A 21,296-nucleotide genomic window follows, 5' to 3' on the forward strand; every position below is an offset into this window, starting at 1 on the left:
TCCCAGCCTCTGCTGTGTGCCAGACATGCGGATGAGCCAGGTCGAAATCACTTACCAATTCCCAACTTCCCAAGGTCCATCATTTACAAATGGCAGCCAGGTCCCACTCACTGACAGTGGCTGTGAGCAGGCTTTGCAGGGTCATGGCCTGGACCCAAACTGGCCTTTACCACTCAGTTTGTGCACTTGAACAAGTTTGCTAACCTCTCCAGACCTCTTAGAGCCGAGAAATCTAAGATGATCACTGTATCCACCACCACAGACTTATTAGAGAGTCGCATTCATTGAATGACAGAAATTGTTCTTCCAGTGGAATTTCATAGTCAGTAATATTTCCATTCTATCAAGTACTACCACCCACTACTAAACTAGCACATGAAGCCCCGCTCTGTGTTGGAAGAGAAGGCGTTAGGCCGGGGGCAGTCAGCTCTCAAGATGTTCTTGCTGACACTTTGTGTTCTTCTTATCCTCCTTTTTCTTTGTGGTTGCATTTGGATAGTTTCCCTAACTTGGTTTGCAACTGACTTTATGTGCTGATAAAGTTCATCAGAGTCATTCTTCATCTCTTGCATTTCTCTATGATTTCCATTTGACTCATTAAACAGCGAGCGAGGCCCTTATTTTGGAAGGCGTTGTGTGGAGGAAGCGGAGTCGGCTGGAAGCCGAACTGAATTTGGATTTGGGTGTTGATGTGACCCTTACTCACCTGCAGTGGGGGTGACAGGGGTGGAGGACTGATAGCTGGAGGAGGGGGTGGAGGACTGCTAGGGGTAGAGGACAGGGATGGAGGACAGAGGTGGAGGACAGAAGTGGCGGATGGGGAGGAGGGCTGCCAGGGGTGGAGGTCCTGTGGTCTCTGTGCCTCCTTGCCCCTGAGCTGCCAGAAGCTCCCATGCAGCTGAGCCACATGGCAGCCATGACCACGGCAGACCACGCTGAGCTGGTCAGTGCTCCTGGCCTCTCGGCTGTGGCGTGTCAGGTCCAGCTCAGTCTCGAGCCGTCCAGTGTGAACTTCCCGAGCCTTCCTTCGTCCACGCTGTCAGCAAGTGTCCCTTCCCAGCCGAGAGCAGCCTGCTCGTATCCCTGCAGGCATGAGAAGACAGCGAGTTCTTGGCCACAGATTGAGTTCCTCAGGACTTCCTTCCCTTGTGTGGTGGCAGCTCGGCAGCCTCCTGGCTTTGCCACGTCCAGCTTCTCTGATCCTGCCCCAGGCAGTTGACTGTTTAAGCATTTGTTTACCTTACTCCTAAAATCAGAAAGGGTTCACCAAAAATGGTGGCAAAGTGGGGCTCGAAGTGTGGCGCACACAACATACAGCACGCAGAGGCACACGGATTGTGACCCGATCGCTTCTTTCTGGGCTCGGCCCGCTACCTACGCAGTTTAAATGCATGCGTTTAGAAGCACCTTTCGCGTGATAAACCGTTGTGCATTTTCAAAGTGTCACCATCGCAGTTCTCTGCAATTCTTTGTTCTGTGCAGGCCACACTGCATTATCACCTCAGGGTTTTCTGTAGTTTTAGGGTAGGGAAAGTAGTGCTTCCAGACCTTAACTGCCTCAAGTCCCCAAATGCAGACAGTACAAAGACTGTACTTACTTATATAAAAAAACTCTACGTATGATGAACATTGTAATTTTAGAGTTTTAAATGCATTTCGCCTTCAACTGCCAATAGCTGCCATCCATCCTCGAGATTAAATATATGCTGATTAGTCTTCGCCCGCCATCTAGTGATGGCTATGGGAACTACAAGGCAGTCTCCTTGGTAACCAGGAGGGGATGATCTTGAGCATTCTAGAGTCTGACACTCTTGGCAGAAACCATTGTAAGGAAAAGAAAGGCAACATTTATCTCTGTAAATGTAGCGAAGCCAAACTGATTCCTTGAGGGCTCCTCCAGCGTGGCATTCTGTGGTTGTCACTCCACGTGTAAATTCTGTGCTGTTGTCACTTCCCATGCATGCTTCTGGTTTCCCATCTTGTCTCCTCCACAAGTCTGCTTCGTTGCTGTCCCTGTCTAGCTTTGGGGTCAGGCTCTGCAATGCGATCTCCTCCACTTTTGCATTCCATGCACATGAACTTTCTCATTAATTCACTCATCCCACATGCGGCCGGCAACCCTCGTCAGAGGTGTGCACTTCCAGGGTCTTCACACACACTAGATGTGTAGCTGGCATTGCACATTCTCATGCAAGAACAATCTCATTTTACAGATATCTGTGTGTTCAGAACCAGTGGGTGTAATTGAAGACTGCGGCAACCAGGTCATCTTTCCCACAGGAAAATATCCCATTCTTTCAGTCCTTCAGCCAGGACTTCTCAAAAGTGATGAAACTATCAGGATGGAGTTGCCAACTGCGCAGTCCCTACGCGTCTCGGGAGATGCCAATGATAAGGCTGTGGCTGCGTGTTTTTCACGTGTCTGAGAAGGAGTATGTTTTCCATTCCTTCCAGGCAAGGAAGCCGTCTGTGTGCATGCAGTGGGCACCTCGTACATGGAGGACTGCTGTGCATATGCTGTAGGCCTAGCTCAGCACATGAGAGATCATGGCATGCAGGCTGTGGGTTCTTAGCGCGTGGGAGAGAACTGTGTGCGTGCAGTGGTGCTGAGGAAACAGGGAAACGTTAGGAACTGAAGGACAGTGGAGGTACCCGCTGCCTTGCTTCCGGGGTGAGCGCAGGAGCAGCTGTGTGGGTTCTTCACAAACACTTGATTAGGTGGCTCTGTGGCTCTCCAGGACCCAGATCTGGAAGGCAGTACAGGTCTGCCCCTGCCCTTGAAGCCAGAGAATTGCCAAGTACCCCCTGAGCCAGCTCCGAGTGCTCTGCCATCTAGTGACCGGCAGCGGGGATGCAGGACGTGCCGGGCTCCCGAGAACCTTGTGCACTCGCCCCTCCCCTCGCTGGAGCTTGGCACACAGTGTGGCCTTTCTGTCCTTCCCCTGCACCGCCACCTTCCTTCACTCGGACGTGCGTCAGCCCCACCACGGCACCCACTGTCTGCGGCCGTTGTGTGGTTTTCCTGTTCCATGCGTGTCTGGCTTACGGTGTGGGCTGGAAGCACACAGCAGGTGTTTTTGTGTCCTGGCGGAAGGACTGCAAGAATGTGATAGTTGCCTGTGCTTCATGCATCCTGAAAACAACCATGTCGGTTGCACATCCGAAGCAGCAGCCATGGCCCGGCGGCTCCAGAGGCAGGCGACGGGATGTGGTGTGGGGAGGCTGGCGCGCGTGGCTCTGTTTCCTGAGCCTGGCGCGCTGCGGCGGAGCGTGGAGGGGATGGCTGGAGCTCCGACGACATGCCCGGCCCCGGACGTGGGGAGACTCGCTCAGCATTGCATGCCAAGCAGAGGCGGGCGCGCAGAGCCGAGTCCCCTCTCCTTCCTGCCGCCACTCCGCCGGGGCCGGGGAGAGCGCAGCAGCCGTCCGGTGCGCTCCAGAAAGGCATTTTCCACGAACGGGCGCAATAGGTGACGGCAACTGTGCCGATCAGGAGCTGGGAACCAAACCAGACCCCGGGAGCCATTCCTCCGCGTGCGTCCCGGGCCTGGCGAGCGGGCGCCGGGCGGGGACGCCGCCCAGCCTGGGGCCCCAGCGGCGGCTCCCTCCGGAGGTCCAGGCCGCCGGGTCGCCGGCCTCCTCTCGCTCCTCGAGGGTCCTGGGGTCCGGATCCTCGGCGGGCGTCGTGGGCGCCGCGTCCTAGAGGCCGAAATCCCATTGCCATTCGCCTCTCTCCAGGAGCCGAGGCCCCGGAAGAGCCTGGACGGCTCGGAGCTGGACGACGACCTGATCGAGCGAGCCAGCAAGTAGGTGCGGGGCGGAGGCGGGGGCGGGCTGGGGGGGGAGGGGGGAGGGAGGAGGGGGGGAGGGAGGCGGGGGGGAGCGGAAGGGTGACCGGGCGCCACGCGTGTCCCCAGGTTGTCCTCGGAGGACGGCGAGGAGGCGCCGGCCTGCTTCTGGGAGAGCGAGGAGGAGGAGCGCGGGCCGGCGGCGGGGCGCGGGCGGCGCGCGGCGGAGCTGGACCTGCTCGGGGAGATCCTGGACACGCTGAGCACGCACAGCGCCGACCAGGGCAAGCTGGCGGCCGCGCGCAGCCTCGACTTCTTCCGCTCCCTGGAGGACGTGGAGTACCGGCCCGCGGTGAGCCTCCCTCCCTCCCTTCCCGGGGCCGGGAGCCGGGCGCTTGTCGTCTTCACCCACGACGGCGGCGAGGCGCCCAGGTTCTCCCCGTGCGGGCCTGCAACCCCGCTGTACCCGGAGTGGAGAGCCGGGGGAGGGCGGAGCGGGGGCGGCCTGCGGGGACGGAGCGGGGGGTGGTGCGTAGGGAGTGTGTGAGCGTGTGTCTGGAGGGGAGAGTGTGAGTGTGTCAGGAGGGAGAGGGCGCGTGTGCGCGCGTGTGCGCGCGTGTGGGGAGCCCCCCCCCTCCCGTCGCGGCCCCAGCCCGGGCTCCTCGCCGGCTGGTGAACCCGGTTAACCTAGCGCTCCTCCCGTCCCGCCTCTTCTCTCCGCCCGCAGAATAAATCCAATGCGCCCAGCGAGAACAACCTGACGCTGCTGTGCGGCGGGGCGGCGGGGGACCCGGGGGACCCGGGGGACGCGGCAGCAGACTGGAGCCGCCCGCGGGGCTCGTCCTCCTCCTCCTCCTCCGGGCCGCCGCGGGACGAGCCCGGCCGCACGGCCCCCGCCCCGGCCCCGGGGCCCCCAGCGGAGAAGGAAGCCCCCCCGGAGGACAGGCCGCCCGGCCCCGGCCCGCGCCCGGCCACCTCGGTCCCGTGGGAGAAGGAGGGGAAGGACGGCGGGCTGCTGGGAGAGGTGGTGTCGCTGTGCCGCCTGGCCGCGGCCGGCCTCCGGCCAGCCTCGCGCGCAGAGCCCGACGCGCGTGGAAGCCCGCCGTGACCCGCCACGCGCCCGCGCACCCGCAGCCCTGCGCGCCCGGAACGGGACTGTGTGTGGGAACCGCAGCGCTTAGTACTTATTTAATCGTTTCTTCTCCCTTCGGGGACGCGCATTTCCCCCACTCACCCGAGCTCGTGGGTGCCTGCGGCCCGCGGCATCGAACTGTCACGCGAACTCTTCTCCTGTGCTATGAAATCAGGTACCAGTTTGTCTGTCCGTCGTCCGTCCCACGGATGATGACGCCCCAGTATTTGGTGCTTCCGCCACTCCTGTATTTAAACTCAGTATGCGAGTCTCACCCCTGCACTCGACATGTAGCTACTGTACCCGTTTTGTGGAGCATGAACTGGCCAAGGTATCCAAACCTCTCCAGCCTAGCCTGGAACCCCTGACGAGGTTAATCCACGAACTGCCTTAATCCTCATGCCACACACACGCACACAGATAACTTGCAGTTGAACCTAAGTTCTTTTGTTCTGCAGAGCAATAATGCCCTTTCCTAACCATGATGTGTCCAAATGTAAGAGCTCTTGTGGAAATATTTGATTTGCTTTTCTAAGGACACGGTAGGTAGGTAGCCACGTTTCCCTAAGGTACAAAGGTGTGACTTCCCTGTGACTCCTCCAGCATTAGCACACGAGGTTAGTGACTTCTGTTTACAGAGGAGACGCCAGCCTTGCCCTATGCGTTTCCCGTGGGGGGGGGTCCATCTCAAGAAAGTCAAAATACAACATCACCTGTGCTGATTTTTTTATAAATCCTGTTTTTTTCTTAACTAACGATTCTCTATCCACATGCTTCATGTCAATACCTCTGCTGTTGGGGCAGTTTTAGATTTCCAGAAAGATTGTAGGCAGTGCTGAGTTCTCCTGTCCCTACCCCCGCCCCAGTGCCATCCTCTTGGTCTTAGCCAGCTGGTTCGACCTTCCCTGGTTTTGACGACCTTGACTGCTCTGAGAGGGTGTGGGCACCTGGGATTTCTCCAGTATTTTTCTCCCAATTTTACTGGGGGTGGTGGGTATGAAGGAAGGTCAGGGAAGTGCCGTGCTTGGCAGGTCATATGTCCTGTGTGCAAGGTGTGAATCCAGACATTGACTCTGATAACATGGCCAACATGGTGGTGTCTGCTAGCTCAAGATAGTTTCTCCATCGTGACGTGGGTGTTTCCAGGCCACACACCCTTTCCAGACTTATCCTGGCAGCCAGTCTCTAGGAGTGAGCCATATTTAGGGAGTCCGGGAAGTGATAGGATGGAGAAGTATCTCAATAAGTTATTTAGAATTCATCTGTATGGACAACCTGCCTCCTTTAGCCTCACTTTTAGGCTATGGCATTCATCTGAGAAGGAATCATATTGATTACATCGTGTTAAGCTAAACAACCACAGGTACTTTTAGGGAAATTTCCTAGTGACCAGCCAGGCACCATGGCTCACGTCCATAATCCTAGCTACTCAGGAGGCTGAGATCTGAGGATCACCCTTCAAAGCTAGACCAGGCAGGAAAGTCTGTGAGGCTCTTACTCCAGCAAACCACCAAAAAGCCAGAAGTGGCTCCTAAATTTAAGCCCCAGTATTGTCTATTTGTCTGTATCTGTCTATCTCCCCCCCCTCTCTCTCTCTCACACACACACACACACACACACACACACACACGCCTAGTGGTGTGATGATTCATTTCTTATTCCTGTACTCACTGTACCTGTTCTCATTCCCCAAATGGTTGTTAAAAATTACCTGTCTTTAAAAATGTTTAAAAGTTATCTGTTTAAAAGTAACTGTTAAAAAATGCTCCAGGAATTTCTCAAGAATCCCAACAAGATTAGCTTCTAAAGAATTTACTAGAATAATATGATTTTAATTAAAATCCTAGAAGATTTGTTTAAAAAATTACTTAAATATATGTTTACTCAGTCACTTTTTTAAAAGGAAATTACCAAGTACATTCCCAAATTAAAATAGATAAGTTTTACTTGAGGTCATTATTTATTCATGACCAGAATGGAACGTAGGCATTGCTTCTCTTTACAAGGATAGATTCTACATGCTAAAGAATGAATATTTAATCTTGATTAAAAAAACACATAGGGAAGTTTCCAAGAACTGGTCATATTTTGAGTTAATATGCTTATTATAAATTCCAATTTACCAAATAAGTAATAAAAGGAATCTACACAGCAGAAGAGCAACTTTAAGAGAGAAAGAAAGAAGGTAACCCTCGTGCCCTGCCTGTCTGGCATATCTTCCTTTAGAAGTTTAGGAGAGGATGCAAAGAAACTGTTGTTTTAATCTGGAGACAAGGTGAGGTTTTTCTGCTCAAAACTCCCAGTATGAGGAGTGGGTGACATAGTCACAGGCATAGTTTAGGCCCACATGTGGATTCTAGTCCATTTGCTTAATAAATACCATGGCCACCAAGACTTAAGTTCTTTTCCTGCCTTGCAGTTCACCTTACAATATGTTTTCTCTGTAATTCTGTGTTGTTTTGAGGATATGGAGCCACTTACAAATAATGTAATTGTCTTAATATATTTAATGCAATTTGTGCCTTATTTAAATATGCAAAACTAGTTCACTCAGTTATAAACAAAAGGAAAAAAAATCAAAATTTCTACTTGCTATTGTTGAAAAAATTCCAGGAGACTAATAACAAGTATTTCAAGCCATTAAAATTTTGTTCAAAGTCTGCTTTTAAACAAGACTTGCTAGCATTATGGTGGATAGAGTAAGCAGGAAGCAGCAATATGGTGAATTCTGGGTAAACACACGAAATATTTCCTGCTGTGCACATTGTGTCTATTGTAACAGGACCAAATATTTGTAAGTCCTCCTGCTGTTCAGATTTACTTTGAAGAAGACTCAGGAGCTGATGGCTGGCTTTGGCCTGCCGTCATGACGGTCTGTTTTTGCCATCTCCTTGGGCCAGGACTCCGGAGTCCCATCTAGCTTCTCTTCTCGCCTTTCACCCTTGGATACTGCATCTGTGGCATTTTGGGGGAAGAGGAGAATGCTGGATACATTGGGAGCTGTTGTTATGCAAAAATGTTGCTATGTGGGATGTTTTCATGATTATTGTAGCAGATTTAAGTAACCAAACTGCAATGTGACTATTTTTCCAGCTTGACAAATTAATAATTCCTATTGGCTTTTTGTACCATTCATAAGCAAAGTACAATCACTGAGGATGAGGGGCAGACAAAACAATGAACCAGACCCTACCATGGTGAAATCAATGACAGAAAAAAAGAACTCCAAATGTAAAATGATGATGATGATGATGATGATGATGATGATGAAATCATAATGTATTTTGCTTAGAAGTTACCAGCCCAAGAATCTTAACACCACAAAAGTTTTCTTTTTGTAGATACTTAAGCTAAAGCATGCTCTGAGTTCTTTTTCTAATGCCAGTTTACTTACTCTTTTACAACAAAGCTGCTAAGATATCTGAGAGGCCACCTGCAGAAGCGAGTGTCCTGGCTTGTCTGCAGCTGCCTGGGGCTCTCCATGTGGCCTTGTGCGCTCAGGCTCCTTAGCTGTGGTATGGGCCACTGAACTGGGCTGGGGAGTGACTGAGTCTGGGCTCCACAAGCCACTCACGTGGAAGGAAATCGATTTTTAAAGAAAATTGAAAATCACATTCTCTAGAACTACTCCTTTTAACTTAACACTGTTATTATCCTACCACTAGAATCCAGGAATGCTCCTGGAAGAGTTGCTTTCATAAATAATGGGGAAGAAGTAGTAGGCTCCTGATCAATAAGTAGGAGAGCTGTGAATTTTCTTATTCTCTGGATTTCCGGGACATGGGTGATGGTTGAGAATAAACCTTCTGGTGGAAAGTCCATTTTGTTTGGCTTCCACGATCCTGAATCTGAGCAGATGTCTGTCAATTGGAATGTAGATTTAGAAATGGAACGTGAATCCCCACATTTAATTCTCCCCAAGACGTCTTAATGTCAGAGGGAGGAGTCCTGTGTGGACTGAACCACCCTCTGTGTCCAGTCGAGTGACTCCGTGTGGCTTCAGCTGCGGAGCAAGCCAGTGGACACGAGGCCTTAGTCAAGAAACAGAAAATGATGGACTTTTAGCTGGAAGCATATTTTATTTTGAAAACTGTAATCGGATTGTGTGCAATATTTTTTTCTTGTATCATTTAGTTCCTTTGATTATGCACATCTGTTTTCTGGCAGATGTCTTAAAGTCCTATCTTTCAATATTTGTGTACAAATATATGAAGTAATTGTTCAGTGTGAGCTAAAGGGGAAAATCTTTATACTGTTGGCAAGAGAAACATTTTTATTTTAAAATAATTGTGGATCTTGCATCATTGTATCATAACGAGCTGCCTCAGAAACAACAAATATGCAATAAGAGAATCTTCTGTGAGGTGGGTATGGCTGGTACTGTTTCTGTAAGAGAAATGTTTATGGTACGAAGTGCTGATTCTGCACAGGGCTGCGTAATGAATACTGTCCTGCTGCACCAGCCCTGCCAGTCTCCGTGGTGTTTCTTTGGGGTGACCATGTAGGTAGATGCAGCATCTTCCCTGATGAATCTCTGCTAAGATTTGTAAAGGGCATTGCCAGTACTTTTTGACTGTCTGTAAATTAAGTTAATCTTTTTGTATGATTGTACAGTTTGTTTAACCTTAGAGCTTCTATAGATTTCTACTTTTATTCTAATTATACTTGAATGAGGCAGAAAGCACTGTGGAAAATCTGTAGTTCTGTATGCAATATGTACAAATACCAAAAATAAATTAAGGTACTGAGCAGCAGCGGCAGCATAACGACATGCTCTCAGATCCAGAAGGCAAGGTCTTTACATTTTGGTTAATTGAAGTAATGGAGGACATGCAGCCTGTCACCTTAGCACGCTGTCGTCACAAGTGACTACCTCTTTGATAGGACAAACATACGTCTCTTCATCTCTGTCCATTCTCAGATGAGCGCTTCCTCACGGTCCAGCCATGGATCCATGCTGTTTGATTATGATTGTTAGGGAAAAGCTGATTTACACACCATGCATGTGAAATGTAGTGCCTAAAACAAGCCATTGTCTTTTAGCTAAAATAGCCTTCTGGGGCTATTTAGAAAACTATTCAATAATCATATACCAAAAGTGAGACTTACAGAAAATCTGTTAGGATTTAGTTATGCTTGAACAGCAGCATGGACTACAAGAGTCCTACAACTTAAAAGATGCAGAAAGATTTTTACATAAAAGCCATTAAAGTGGCATAAAAATGAAAAGGTCATTTTTTCCCCAGTCTTTGCTGTTGCTTTACAACGAGCTGTTTTAAAGGTCTGACTGTCGGGAGCTTTGGGCTCGCTCTGGTAAGCAATAACTATTTGAAAAACTAACCAGCCAGCATGGATATTTCTGCCATGGCTTCAGCATCCTTGAGACTGTGCTATAAATCACCTCCAAAGCTGACTTCTACTGGGAAGATGTGTATAAAAGGTGTGGCTCTGGGAAGTTAAAACAATGCAAACATAAATATTGGCTGAACTATGTATTACTATCAAGTACCCAACAAAGAAATTATAAAATAAAATTGGTCACAATTAAATGTTGCACAGTGATGACTCTTCCTGTAGTAATTCTCCAGCTAAGTCCCTCCCTCCCCCCATGCTCTTGAGTGTTCTACAGAGTTCCACAAAGCTCCAACTTCAGCAAGGCCACTGCTGCCCTGTCAAGGGAAGACCAAACCTTTCTGCTCTGCCTGAGGAGTGTATGTTTGGCTCTGGGTAGCAAACTTAAGTTTTCCCTCTGTGTTAATAAGCTTTCTCATGGCGATGACAGAATGCCTGGTAGACCAAAGTAAAAGATGGAAAGATTTGAGCCCTTGGTTTCAGACATTTCAGTACAGAATCCTTGGCTTTGTTGATTCTGGCGCCATGACAAGGAGAACAGCACAGGAGGCTGCTCAGTGCAGGGTAGTGTGGCACAGTAAAGCCAGTGGTGGGGACAAGGCCCTGTGCCCAGACACTTGCTCCCCCACTGGGCCCTGCATTCTACTGCTCACCGCACTCAGCATGGATTCAGATCCCTTGTGATGGAATCTCTGCAAACCTCCCGGCACACACAGGTAACCTAAGATGTTCTCAATCCAATGTAGCAGATATCAAGATTCCAACATCACGGGAATAGCTCAGCAAAGCACCACTCATTTCCCAAGTGTGCCGATCAGAACCTGAGGTCCAAGAACAGAACCACAGCCTGCCGAGCTCCATCACTGAGCTTGGCCTCTGAACTTCTCTCAGGCTGTATTTTTTCCCTATTTAAAATATAAAGTGTCCTTCACGTTATTTAATGTCTACTCACAAACATCGATGGCACATAACAGCAGTTATAATATAGATGGTTTAGAAGATGAATTCATGATGGCAAAGAACTAGAAAACAAATATTAGGTATTTCTCTGACTCAAGAGCTTCCAAATCTAGTAAAAATATCTTGCAGAACTTCAAACAACAGGCCCAGAAGCATGGAGCACACTCCCGAGGTTTCTGGGGTGAGTGTTGGGGCTAGTCCTTTCTGGGGTGAAGGGAGTAATACAGTTAAAGTGCCACAGAACCAAACCATCAAGTTGGGGACTGACTCAGGCTTCCATGTCCACTCCAGCAGACAGAAGAGCCAGCCAGAGCACTGATGGTGTGTGTAATCTGACATACCTCCCTTTCTGTCAACTCCCCCTTGGAAAGCACTGCCTGTTCTTCCTTGACAAAAACTATAGAAATCGATCGATCCATTCGTCCATCCATCCATCCATCCATCCTCCTATGCACCTACCTATTACCTACACACGATCTACCTACCCATCTACCCACCTACCCACCTACTTCCCTATCTACCCAACCACCTACCTACCCACCTACTCACCCACCTAACCACCAACCCACCTACCTGCTCACCCACCTACCTACCCACCTACCCACCCAAATACTTACCTGCCGACCCACCTACCTACATACCTACCCACCCACCTACCTACCTACCTACCTACCTACCTACCTACCTACCTACCTACCTACTGACCTACCTACCCACCTACTCTCCTACCTACCCACCTACCCACCTACCTATGTACCCAACCTACCCTCCAACCTACCCACCCACCCACCTACCTGCCTGCCTACCTACCTACCCACCTACCCACCTACCTATGTACCCAACCTACCCTCCTACCTACCCACCCACCCACCTACCTACCTACCTACTCACCTACCCACCCAGCTAACTACCCACGCACCTACCCACCCACCTACCTACATACCTATCTACCCACCCACCTACCTACCTACCTATCCACCCACCTACCCACCCAACTACCCACCCATCTATCCACCTACCCACCCACCTACCCACCTACCTACCCACCTACCTACCTACCTACCTATCTACCTATCTACCTACCTACTACCTGACTACACCTGAAGATTGAATTTCCCGCTATCTTTTTCAGAGATTGTTTTCTCACCTCTTTCATGTATGTGTAGGCATGTACACATCTGTACAGTTGTTTCTGGCAAACATCTCTTTCCATTCTTCCCCATCTATGTAGCTTTGTTCACACAAGGTGGAGAGAGTTGGTGTGGGGCCTCTGCTTGGGGTCCCAAGGTGGCCACAGGTCCATGCTAGGCAACAAATCTGCTTAGGAAAAAGAATAAAGTTAGAGCTGGTGGACTGTTGTGGTATGGAGTCGCTGATGCTGACATCCCAAGAGGGCATCCCGTGCAGAAGAGGCACAGGTGTTACTGCTTTGCATTTTTATTTTCCCATCTCAACACACCAGTTCTCAAGGCAAACTACGCAATCTTCAGTTCTGTTACTTTAAATGTGAGTGTTTTCATGTTTATAGTGCTCTAGTTTAACACCATTTAAACACTAATTTGCAGTTTTTGTCACTAATTTAGGGACTCATTTGGGAAATTAAAATACACTACATTTCACATTTCTACATTTCTACTCTAATCTAATACTTACAATATAATCTTAAAATAAGAGCTAAGCTTTCTGAGATTTGATGAGTGTCCAAATTGGATATAATCCATTCGGCAAAATTCCCAACTCATGAAACAGATGTTAGAACTGCTCTGCCTTATCAAATGGCGCTTCAGTAAGGAACATGCTATAGACAAACTCACAGAAGCCATTGGAGTTTTAAGCAAATGGCAGTTGATGGAGATTGAAATCATTTTTTTTTAATTCCTCATTTGGAGGCTTGGGTATAGCTCTCACTTAGTAAGGTACTACCAAAAAAAATAGTTACTATTTGTAGTTAGTAAAACTTATGTCCTATGAGATCATTCTTTATAATCAACTCATATATGATAGGGGATGTTATTTTTTAACTTGATCTACAAACGATTGCTCAAGGGAATTGCAAATCAATGTGTTGATTTCTGTGATGAGTACATCTTAATTTCCCCTTCTTTCATTCTCTCCCTCCTCCCTCAATCACATCAAGATTATTAAAAGGCTATTCATCTCTCATTGCCGTCGCCATTCATCTGCCCTTTCCACTAACCCCATTTCCCCTTCAAAGCATGTTCCTGTTTTCTGAGAATCATTTTGCTAAATCTGCATGGTGATTGTTCAAGAGCTTGCTCCGCAGGGCCTCCCTCCCGCAGGCCCCGTGCTTCGGCCACACGTGTGTGTATGTGTAGGCTCTTGGTTATGCTTACTGGAGAGAAGGTTTTTGGTCAACCGTATTTGATAGAAAACATGTACCCGTGGCCTTTCTGGGCATGGCTGGCTTTACTCAGTATGATGTTTTTCCACATTACCCTGCAAACGATATAATTTCATTCTTTCCCATAACTGGCAAATTCCATTGTGTGTCTGTGTGTTGTAGCTAGGACACAGCCTCACATATGCCAGGCAGTCAGCCCGTCTTTCACACCCGTGCTATGGAGGGACCGTAGAAATTCTGCCCACAGCCATCTCCATTAATTTCTGTGCCCACGGGGACCCGCGCTTCTCTACAGCAGGGCCAGCACTTGTTGTTTGTGGGAATGCTATTCTGGAGGATGGACTACCTGAGGTCTCAAAACTGATTTTTTTTTTAAAGACACTGTTGTAAGGTGGAGAAGAGCCCATCGATAAGCTTTGAGCTGGAAGTTCTTACAGCACGGTAGGCCACATGCTGACATCCACTGGGATAGAGCTGCTTTCATGGTGGCTCAGAATTTTCAAGACTTTCCCCTACATGGCTTCTTCCACTTAGCACAATGTTGTTGCCCTCTCCCCCCTGTTTTGGGGACAGGGGCTCACGATATAGCCTAGCTTGTCTTGAATTTATGGTTCTCCTCCCTCAGCCTTCCTGGAGCTGGGGTTCAAGTGTACACTGCTATACTTACCTCGCTCATTTCCGTTTCATATTCTGGCAGGTAAGGTGTTCAGTGGTGTCTAGTTTTGGTGTAAATTTGCATTTTGTTTATGACACAACTTTGAGAATGACTTTATACATTAATTTATTATTGCGCATCATTATCATCTTTGTATAACAGTATGTTCTAATTTTCTTTGCCTATAGCAAGTAAATCCTGACGATTGACTTGCTAGAGTTTGGTTTTTGAAAATATTTTAAAGTAAATGTCCCTGTGAGGTGTTTGGAAATCTTCCAATCTGCAGCTTGCCTTTTTGGTTTCTTACTGATATCTTTCAAATCAAAAATTTCAATTTTGACGATGTTCCCAAATTATCTTTTTTTTTTCACGGTTCTTACTTTTTATGTCCTAAGAAATGATTGCCTAATAACAAGGTCACAAGAGTTTTCTTCTAGAAGTTTATTAGTTTCAGTACTTATATGTAGATCTGAGATTCATCCTGAGTTCATTTTGCATGTTGTATGAGGTAAAGGCTACAAGCTTTTTTTTTTTTAATTTCAGTTTTATGAATTCCTATCACCACTTATTGCATTAACTTCTTATTTCTCATATTGAAGATACCTAAAGACAACTGTTTTGAGTTAGCTTCCTTTTTTTGGTTCAACTTGGAGATCTTTACCCATTTGGACTGTCTTTCACTTAAGGCAGTTCTTGATACAAATGGGTATATGCTTAGCATGTTTATATCTGCTTTCTATTTGTCCCACATATTGTTTGTTTTTCCTATTTTCCATTTGCTTTTTTTAATTGAATGAGTGATTTTCATGATTGTTTTATCATCACTGATGTTCCTTTTATTCATCATTTTATTTAATGGTTGCTCTTAACTTATCGTGATCTATGTTTCAAAAACAAAGGACTTAAAAAGAGTGTCAGGGGGCTGAGAGCATAGCCTAGTGGTCAAGTGCTCACCTAGCATGCATGAAGTCCTAGGTTTGATTCCTTTGTACCAAATACACAGAAAAAAAAAAAAAGCCAGAGCGGTGCTGTAGCTCAGAGCTCTAGCCTTGAGCAAAAAGTGTTCAAGGACAGTGCTCAGGCCTTGAGTTCAAGGTCTGGCAAAGAAAAAAAAGTGTCAATATGTAGGAGTAATTCTGTAGTACTTTTGTTACACACATAAATCTGAATTTTTGCAAGCTTAAAGACATATAAATTTTGCTTAAAGTACTTACCTTTAAAGGCGTTGATAAAGGAGAGCATCTTCTCTATTTTCACACGTGTTATCATATTACCCACGTCTGAAAAATGCATGATTGCATGTGGGTCATTTTCCTTTTTCCTGTCAAACTCTGACTATGCCTTAGACTACAGGTTTGCTGACAATACACTATTTTGGTTGGCTTCCATTATTCTAAAAAAAAATCCCTTTTCTTTAACAGGTTTATGTAGGAAAATGAAAGGGAGAGGAGAGGAAAAAAGAAAGATGAAGAATAATTTCAAATACAGTGCGACTGGGTATGGAACAGTGTGAGGAAACTCAGTGAATACTGTTGATCAGCAAAGGATTAGGAGGGCAGAGGAAGACAAAGCAATATATTTTTTTTATTCTGAGCAAAACAAATATCATGGCAAAATCCCTTATGTACAATTTTTTAAAAAATGACAAGAAAATAAAACTGGCTCAGATGTGAGGGGCAGCAGAGGGTGGAAGAAGGGACTGGAAAAAAGGGGTGAATGAGAATACAGTCTGTGTAGCTTATTGGCATGAGGAAAATTAGAGTAGCTGTTGGGTTTAAGAGGAGGGAGTGGATGAGAGTGAAGAAAACGAGACAGTGCACGCATGTGTGGAACGCCATGAGAAAATCTTGCATGTGCAAATAAGTTTTGGTAATAAAATTTTTAAAAACAAAATGCTTTTTTGTTTTGCATGCATTTTTGAATATGTATGTGTGTTTTTGTTTGTTGTTGCAGGGTTTCTTTTGTTTTTTGTTTTTTTGTTTTGGGGTTTTTTTTTTTTTTTTTTGGTTCCAGCCTTTGTCACTCCATAATCTTGTGACCTGCATGGAGTCTGTATTAGTTCAGACCTTATAGCTAGGGTCTTCTATCATTGGCCATTTTTAAGAGTTGCTCAGGACCATGAATTAATTTGTTTTGGCCCCTACATTTCTAGTTTAGTTTCTACTAAACTACTCTAGAAGTACAGTTTGGATAGTTATATCTCTTTTCTGTTTTCAATTTGTTTTATGTTGAAAGACTGATTGTTGATTTGTGGGAGGAGCAGTTATTCTTTTGTGGGATAACAAGTAACTACATCTCCCAGATCAAAAAAGGAGGCATGTGTTTAAATTGCTTCATAAAGAGGGACTCTTTATAGATGATCAATTCCATATTTAACTAATAAACATTCCACTTCTAGGCAATTTTCTATTAAGGCTAGCATGAATGGCAACATTACTTTTTTTTGGCCTTCTATTCCCCCCCCAAATATTATTGATGAAGTGACCCATAAGTCATGTTTTCTGTTTTCCTTCATGTCTTAAACTTTGAAGTATGGGTGGAGCTGCTGTCTTCCAGTAGCGGTGAAGATCATGCGTTTGCTCAAGTAAGAGTATTAGGTAAAACATTCTCAACTAGTCAAAACATATTTGCTTTAACTCCTCCCAGAAGAGAATTGAGGTTTTGAAAACCAACCAACAGACTGAAAGTCAAGTGTGAGTGAGAGCAACAGATGGGGGCCTGGGCGCAGGCGTCAGGAGGTAACACGCCTGGCTGAGTGCTCACGACTGCTGCGTGCACCTTGTTTGGAAAGAGGAATCTCTGAAGTGCCATCAGGACCCTCTGAGGAAACCAGAAGAAGAAGAATAAAGCAACCTGAGATAGCCTACTAGAATAGAAACAGATATAAGGACTGAATTATCATCTGAACAAGATGGAAAAGGCAGTGTTGATAAGCATGCAGTTTTCTTTTTTTATTGTAATTAATAGAAGGGTTACATTATATTCACCAGATAGAAGGTGCATTACTTTACAAACATTGATACCCTTTCTCATGACATGGTCCCCGTTTCCCTCCCCCCTTTCCCCCTGCTCATCTTGATTTCCCCCCTTCCCTATCCAATTTCAAATAACCAATTAAGCACATATAAAATATATCAGATAACAAGGTGAAATATTGTAACAATATGAGATAACCAAGGGATGGCAAAAGAGATAAGTGATAACATAGTACATTAAGGACAACAGTCACTCATTATATGGCTTTTGTTTCCTTATCCTGGAGGTTCTTACATTTAGTGTCATATTATTTGGCCTTATGTCTCTAGATTTGTTCTATTGTAAATCTCTGGTAGGAGAGCCCAAGGTTTCTACTGATTATGACAAATGAGGGAAACCATTGAGCCTATGTTCCTTTGAGTCTGGCTTACTTCATTTAATATGATTTTTTCTAAGTCTTTCCATTTCCTTACAAATGGGGCGATATTGTTCTTTCTGACAGCAGCATAGAATTCCATTGTGTACAAATACCACATCTTGTTGATCCACTCATCAACTGAGGGACATCTGGGTTGGTTCCATATCTTTGCTATGGTAAATAGTGCTTCGATGAACATCGCTGTGCTAGTGGATTTAGTCTGTCTTTTTTTCTGGACGATTGGGTAAATGCCAAGTAGTGGAATTGCTGGGTCATAGGGGAGCTCTATGTTTAGCCTTTTGAGGACCTGCCATACTGCTTTCCAGAGTGGTTGAACGAGTTTGCACTCCCACCAACAGTGTAGTAGGGATCCCTCCTGGCCACATCCCCTCCAGCATCTGTTGTTATTAGTTTTCTTGATCCTGGCCATTCTAACTGGAGTGAGGTGGAATCTTAGAGTTGTTTTGATTTGCATTTCTTTTATGACCAGAGATGTGGAGCATTTCTTCATGTGTCTATAGGCCATTCTTATTTCTTCTTCAGAGAAGACTCTAAGTCTTCAGCCCATCTTTTAATGGGATGGTTGTTTCTTTGGAGATTAGTTTTAGAGTGATTCAATTTTTTGAGCTGTTGGTATATTTTAGATATGAGGCCTTTGTTGTTTGGTTGGTGAAGATCTTCTCCCACTCTGTAGGCTTCCTGATTAGTTTACTAGCTATGTCCTTTGCCATACAAAAGCTCTGCCGTTTAATGCAGTCCCACTTATCCAGCCTTTCTCTGATTTGTTGTGTTTCTTGGTCCTTATTAAGAAAGTTTCAACCTGAAGCATACAATTTTCTTAAACAAAGCTACAACATCAGATAATTATCATGCCACGTTATCTCCTTGAATAGCAAAGGTCCCCAAAACTTCTTGGCATAATCCCTACTCTCATAGTAACCCCATTGCCTGGGGGCTATTCTTTCTTTCCTACACCCCTATCTCATAAGAAGCTCAGACAAATGTCTGCTTCATGACAAATACTCCCAGCTGCTCTATTAGGACAGGAGAGGGGAATTAATGACTAATCTTGATGTCCATTTGTGTGTGTGTGTGTGTGCGTGCACGTGTGCACGCACACCTCTATTGGAGCTTGAACTCAGAGCCTCACTCTCACTTGGCTTTTTAGCTTTTTCACTAAATGCTGGTCCTCTACTACTTGAGCCATAGTTCCACTTCCAACTTTTTTGATGGTTAATTGGAGGGAGATCAAAGACACAAGTGTTGGTTTGTTCATCTTGGAATCTCCACTTCTTAAGGTCATTTCAAGTTCATAGTAAATGCCCGATAACCTGGCATTGATTGACATGGAGTAAAATTTCACTAGTTCAAGATGGTAGAATTTTGGAGAGACCTCATATTGCTCTGTGAACTGCACTTAAGATAGATGACCCGTATCTCCTTCTGCCAGTGACCCACTGTAACACATCACATAAAAACACAAAATGAATACAAAGTAAATGGTATTGAGTTTACAATCGTTTAATAAGGAGTTTTAAAATACTCTGGAATTACGTTGAAAATGTGAAGGAAACAGAACACAAACAAGTACGTAGAGTTTCTTCCTGAAGCTCAAAACCCTACTGAAGTTAATCTTTTCTGCACTGAATATGGGAAATGACTGGAGGGTCTTTTTAAAGGTCTGCAGTCTAAAGTGTCAATATTTGTCTAGCCTCTCGTGATTTATTGGATAAGTCATTTAAATGGGCAACATTTTATCCATGCACATTCTTTCTTTACATAATGTCCATTAATGAAATGCAGTACTAACATTAGCTACGTGCATATACTTCGATGTCCAAATGGAAAAATATAAGTAACTGACATTTCATTTGTCCCCGTGGTCTCTCCACGCATCTATCTAATCATTTTGAAAATGTTAGCGTAGTAGGGAAGAATGTAGAACTTTCACACTTATTTATATTTAAGTGATTGGGTAGGATTCTTAACAAATTTTGACACTGGGCTCATGGGAAGAGCAGATGCTACTATCAGCCTGATAAGAATGCGACAGCGGCACTTGGATTTTAACCTCAATTAATTGCTTCGCAGTTTGTGATTTGTCTTAGGTGCCCTTGCTTGCAGACTGAACTTTTTTTTATTCCAACCTTTCTCATCTTGTCACACTTTAAATGTCAACAGACCAGTATTTATATAATTGGCTTCTCCCATCTCTTTTTCCAAACCATTTCTCTCTCTCTCTCTCTCTCTCTCTCTCTCTCTCTCTCTCTCTCTCTCTCTCTCTCTCTCTCTCTCTCTCTTTCTGGAACCAAGAATATTTCTTTTCTCCTGGACAGTGAGAAACACCTTTCAGCATAATTGACTTCATTCAGAAATGTCTGAGTTCTGCTTTTCCTGTTCCACACCCCACCACCACATATTTCTCCTGTAAGGTAAGATTTCAGGGGATCTATTTGCTTTCAATTAATTGTATGCTACTTGGCACCAAATGCAAGATGTCATGCCATCTCCTTTCATTCTAATGTCTTTGTGATTGCCAAAATATGCAAATGAGTGGAAGAGATAATACTGAGAATGAATATGATGGATTATTATATGCATTTCTTTAAAAATCTTATTAGTATGCAGCAAATACATTTGCATGGCAGAAAACCTCTAATTTTGACCTTCCTCATGTCGGTTATACAAGGGTTTCACATTAGTAAGGGGGGCTGTCTCTGATGTTGCCTGTTAGCAAAACTAAGAACCTGAGGCGTTAGGTTGAGCAGCCTCCTTCTACAGGCAGCACCGAATCACATATTCCATCTTAATTTCTGGGGCCAACTCAGAAATCAGTTATTGAATTTACAGGAGATGTCTAGGGGCCACCAACAAACTCAACTTTCTCTTTTACTTTAGATCAAAAAGGTAATCAAGCCAGGAGTTTGGCCTAGTGGTAGAGTGCTTGCCTAGCATGCACAAAGACCTGAGTTCTAGTCCTTGGTATCATATACATAGAAAAGCCAGAAGTGGTGTTGTGGCTCAAGTGATAGAGCGCTATCCCTGAGGAAAAAGCCCAAAGACAGTGGTCAGGCCCAGAGTTCAAGCCCCAGGACTGGCAAGAGAAAAAAAAAAGTAAACAATGATCAAAACAGAAAAATCTGGGACGTAAAAAGCATTGACAAAAGTTTCCATCCTATTTCCTCTTCGTGGGTCGCAGGAAGATTCATCTAACGGGGACTCTGACCCGGTCCAGGAGAGCCCAGGAGACTTTCTGAGGATGTGGTGGCAGCAGCTTCCCGATGGGCCTCGCTCTCCTCGCACTCTATGAGCCTCCAATTGGCATGATGGGCGCCATCTCACAGAATTCTGGAAGCAAGGCTGCTGTGTGTGCAGGTGCTTTGCTGAGCCCCCAAGGGAGATGTGGGCATCCAGGGACAAGGCTGGCCTCGAACTGTGTCCACTGTGCCTTGTCCCAGCTCCACAGCTGCTTTCTCATGTTCATTCTACCCCAGCTTCCTCACTCCCGATACCAATTTTCGGAATTGATCCTTTTCCTTCTGCTATAAGGAAACACCCAAAGCTTGGTAATACATACAGAAGGGAGGGTTGTTTGGCTCTGACAGCATGGCACCAGGCTGTGCCTGGCTCTGGGGAGCATGGTAGGTGACATT

At 45.7% G+C, this 21,296-nt stretch overlaps 1 protein-coding gene across 4 annotated transcripts in view; it reads left to right on the forward strand.

Moving 5' to 3' along the window:
• Dennd1b (DENN domain containing 1B) overlaps window positions 1-20,070 on the forward strand; it is a 176,840-nt gene extending 156,770 nt beyond the window's left edge. For 3 of the 4 annotated variants that reach the window (XM_090341469.1, XM_090341470.1, XM_090341471.1), the window contains 3 exons: window positions 3,739-3,806; window positions 3,918-4,140; window positions 4,516-6,522. In XM_090341469.1, coding sequence (XP_090197595.1) covers window positions 3,739-3,806; window positions 3,918-4,140; window positions 4,516-4,896 — 672 coding nt within the window. In that variant the 3' untranslated portion in view covers window positions 4,897-6,522. Of the gene's footprint in view, window positions 1-3,738; window positions 3,807-3,917; window positions 4,141-4,515; window positions 6,523-19,979 lie in introns of those variants that run through there. The other variant, XM_090341472.1, reaches the window with a different exon arrangement.
• Window positions 20,071-21,296: the final 1,226 nt, after the last annotated feature.

Source organism: Megascapheus bottae, chromosome 10 (genome assembly GCF_031878675.1).
Source record: "Megascapheus bottae isolate mThoBot1 chromosome 10, mThoBot2.hap1, whole genome shotgun sequence".
NCBI lineage: Eukaryota > Metazoa > Chordata > Mammalia > Rodentia > Geomyidae > Megascapheus > Megascapheus bottae.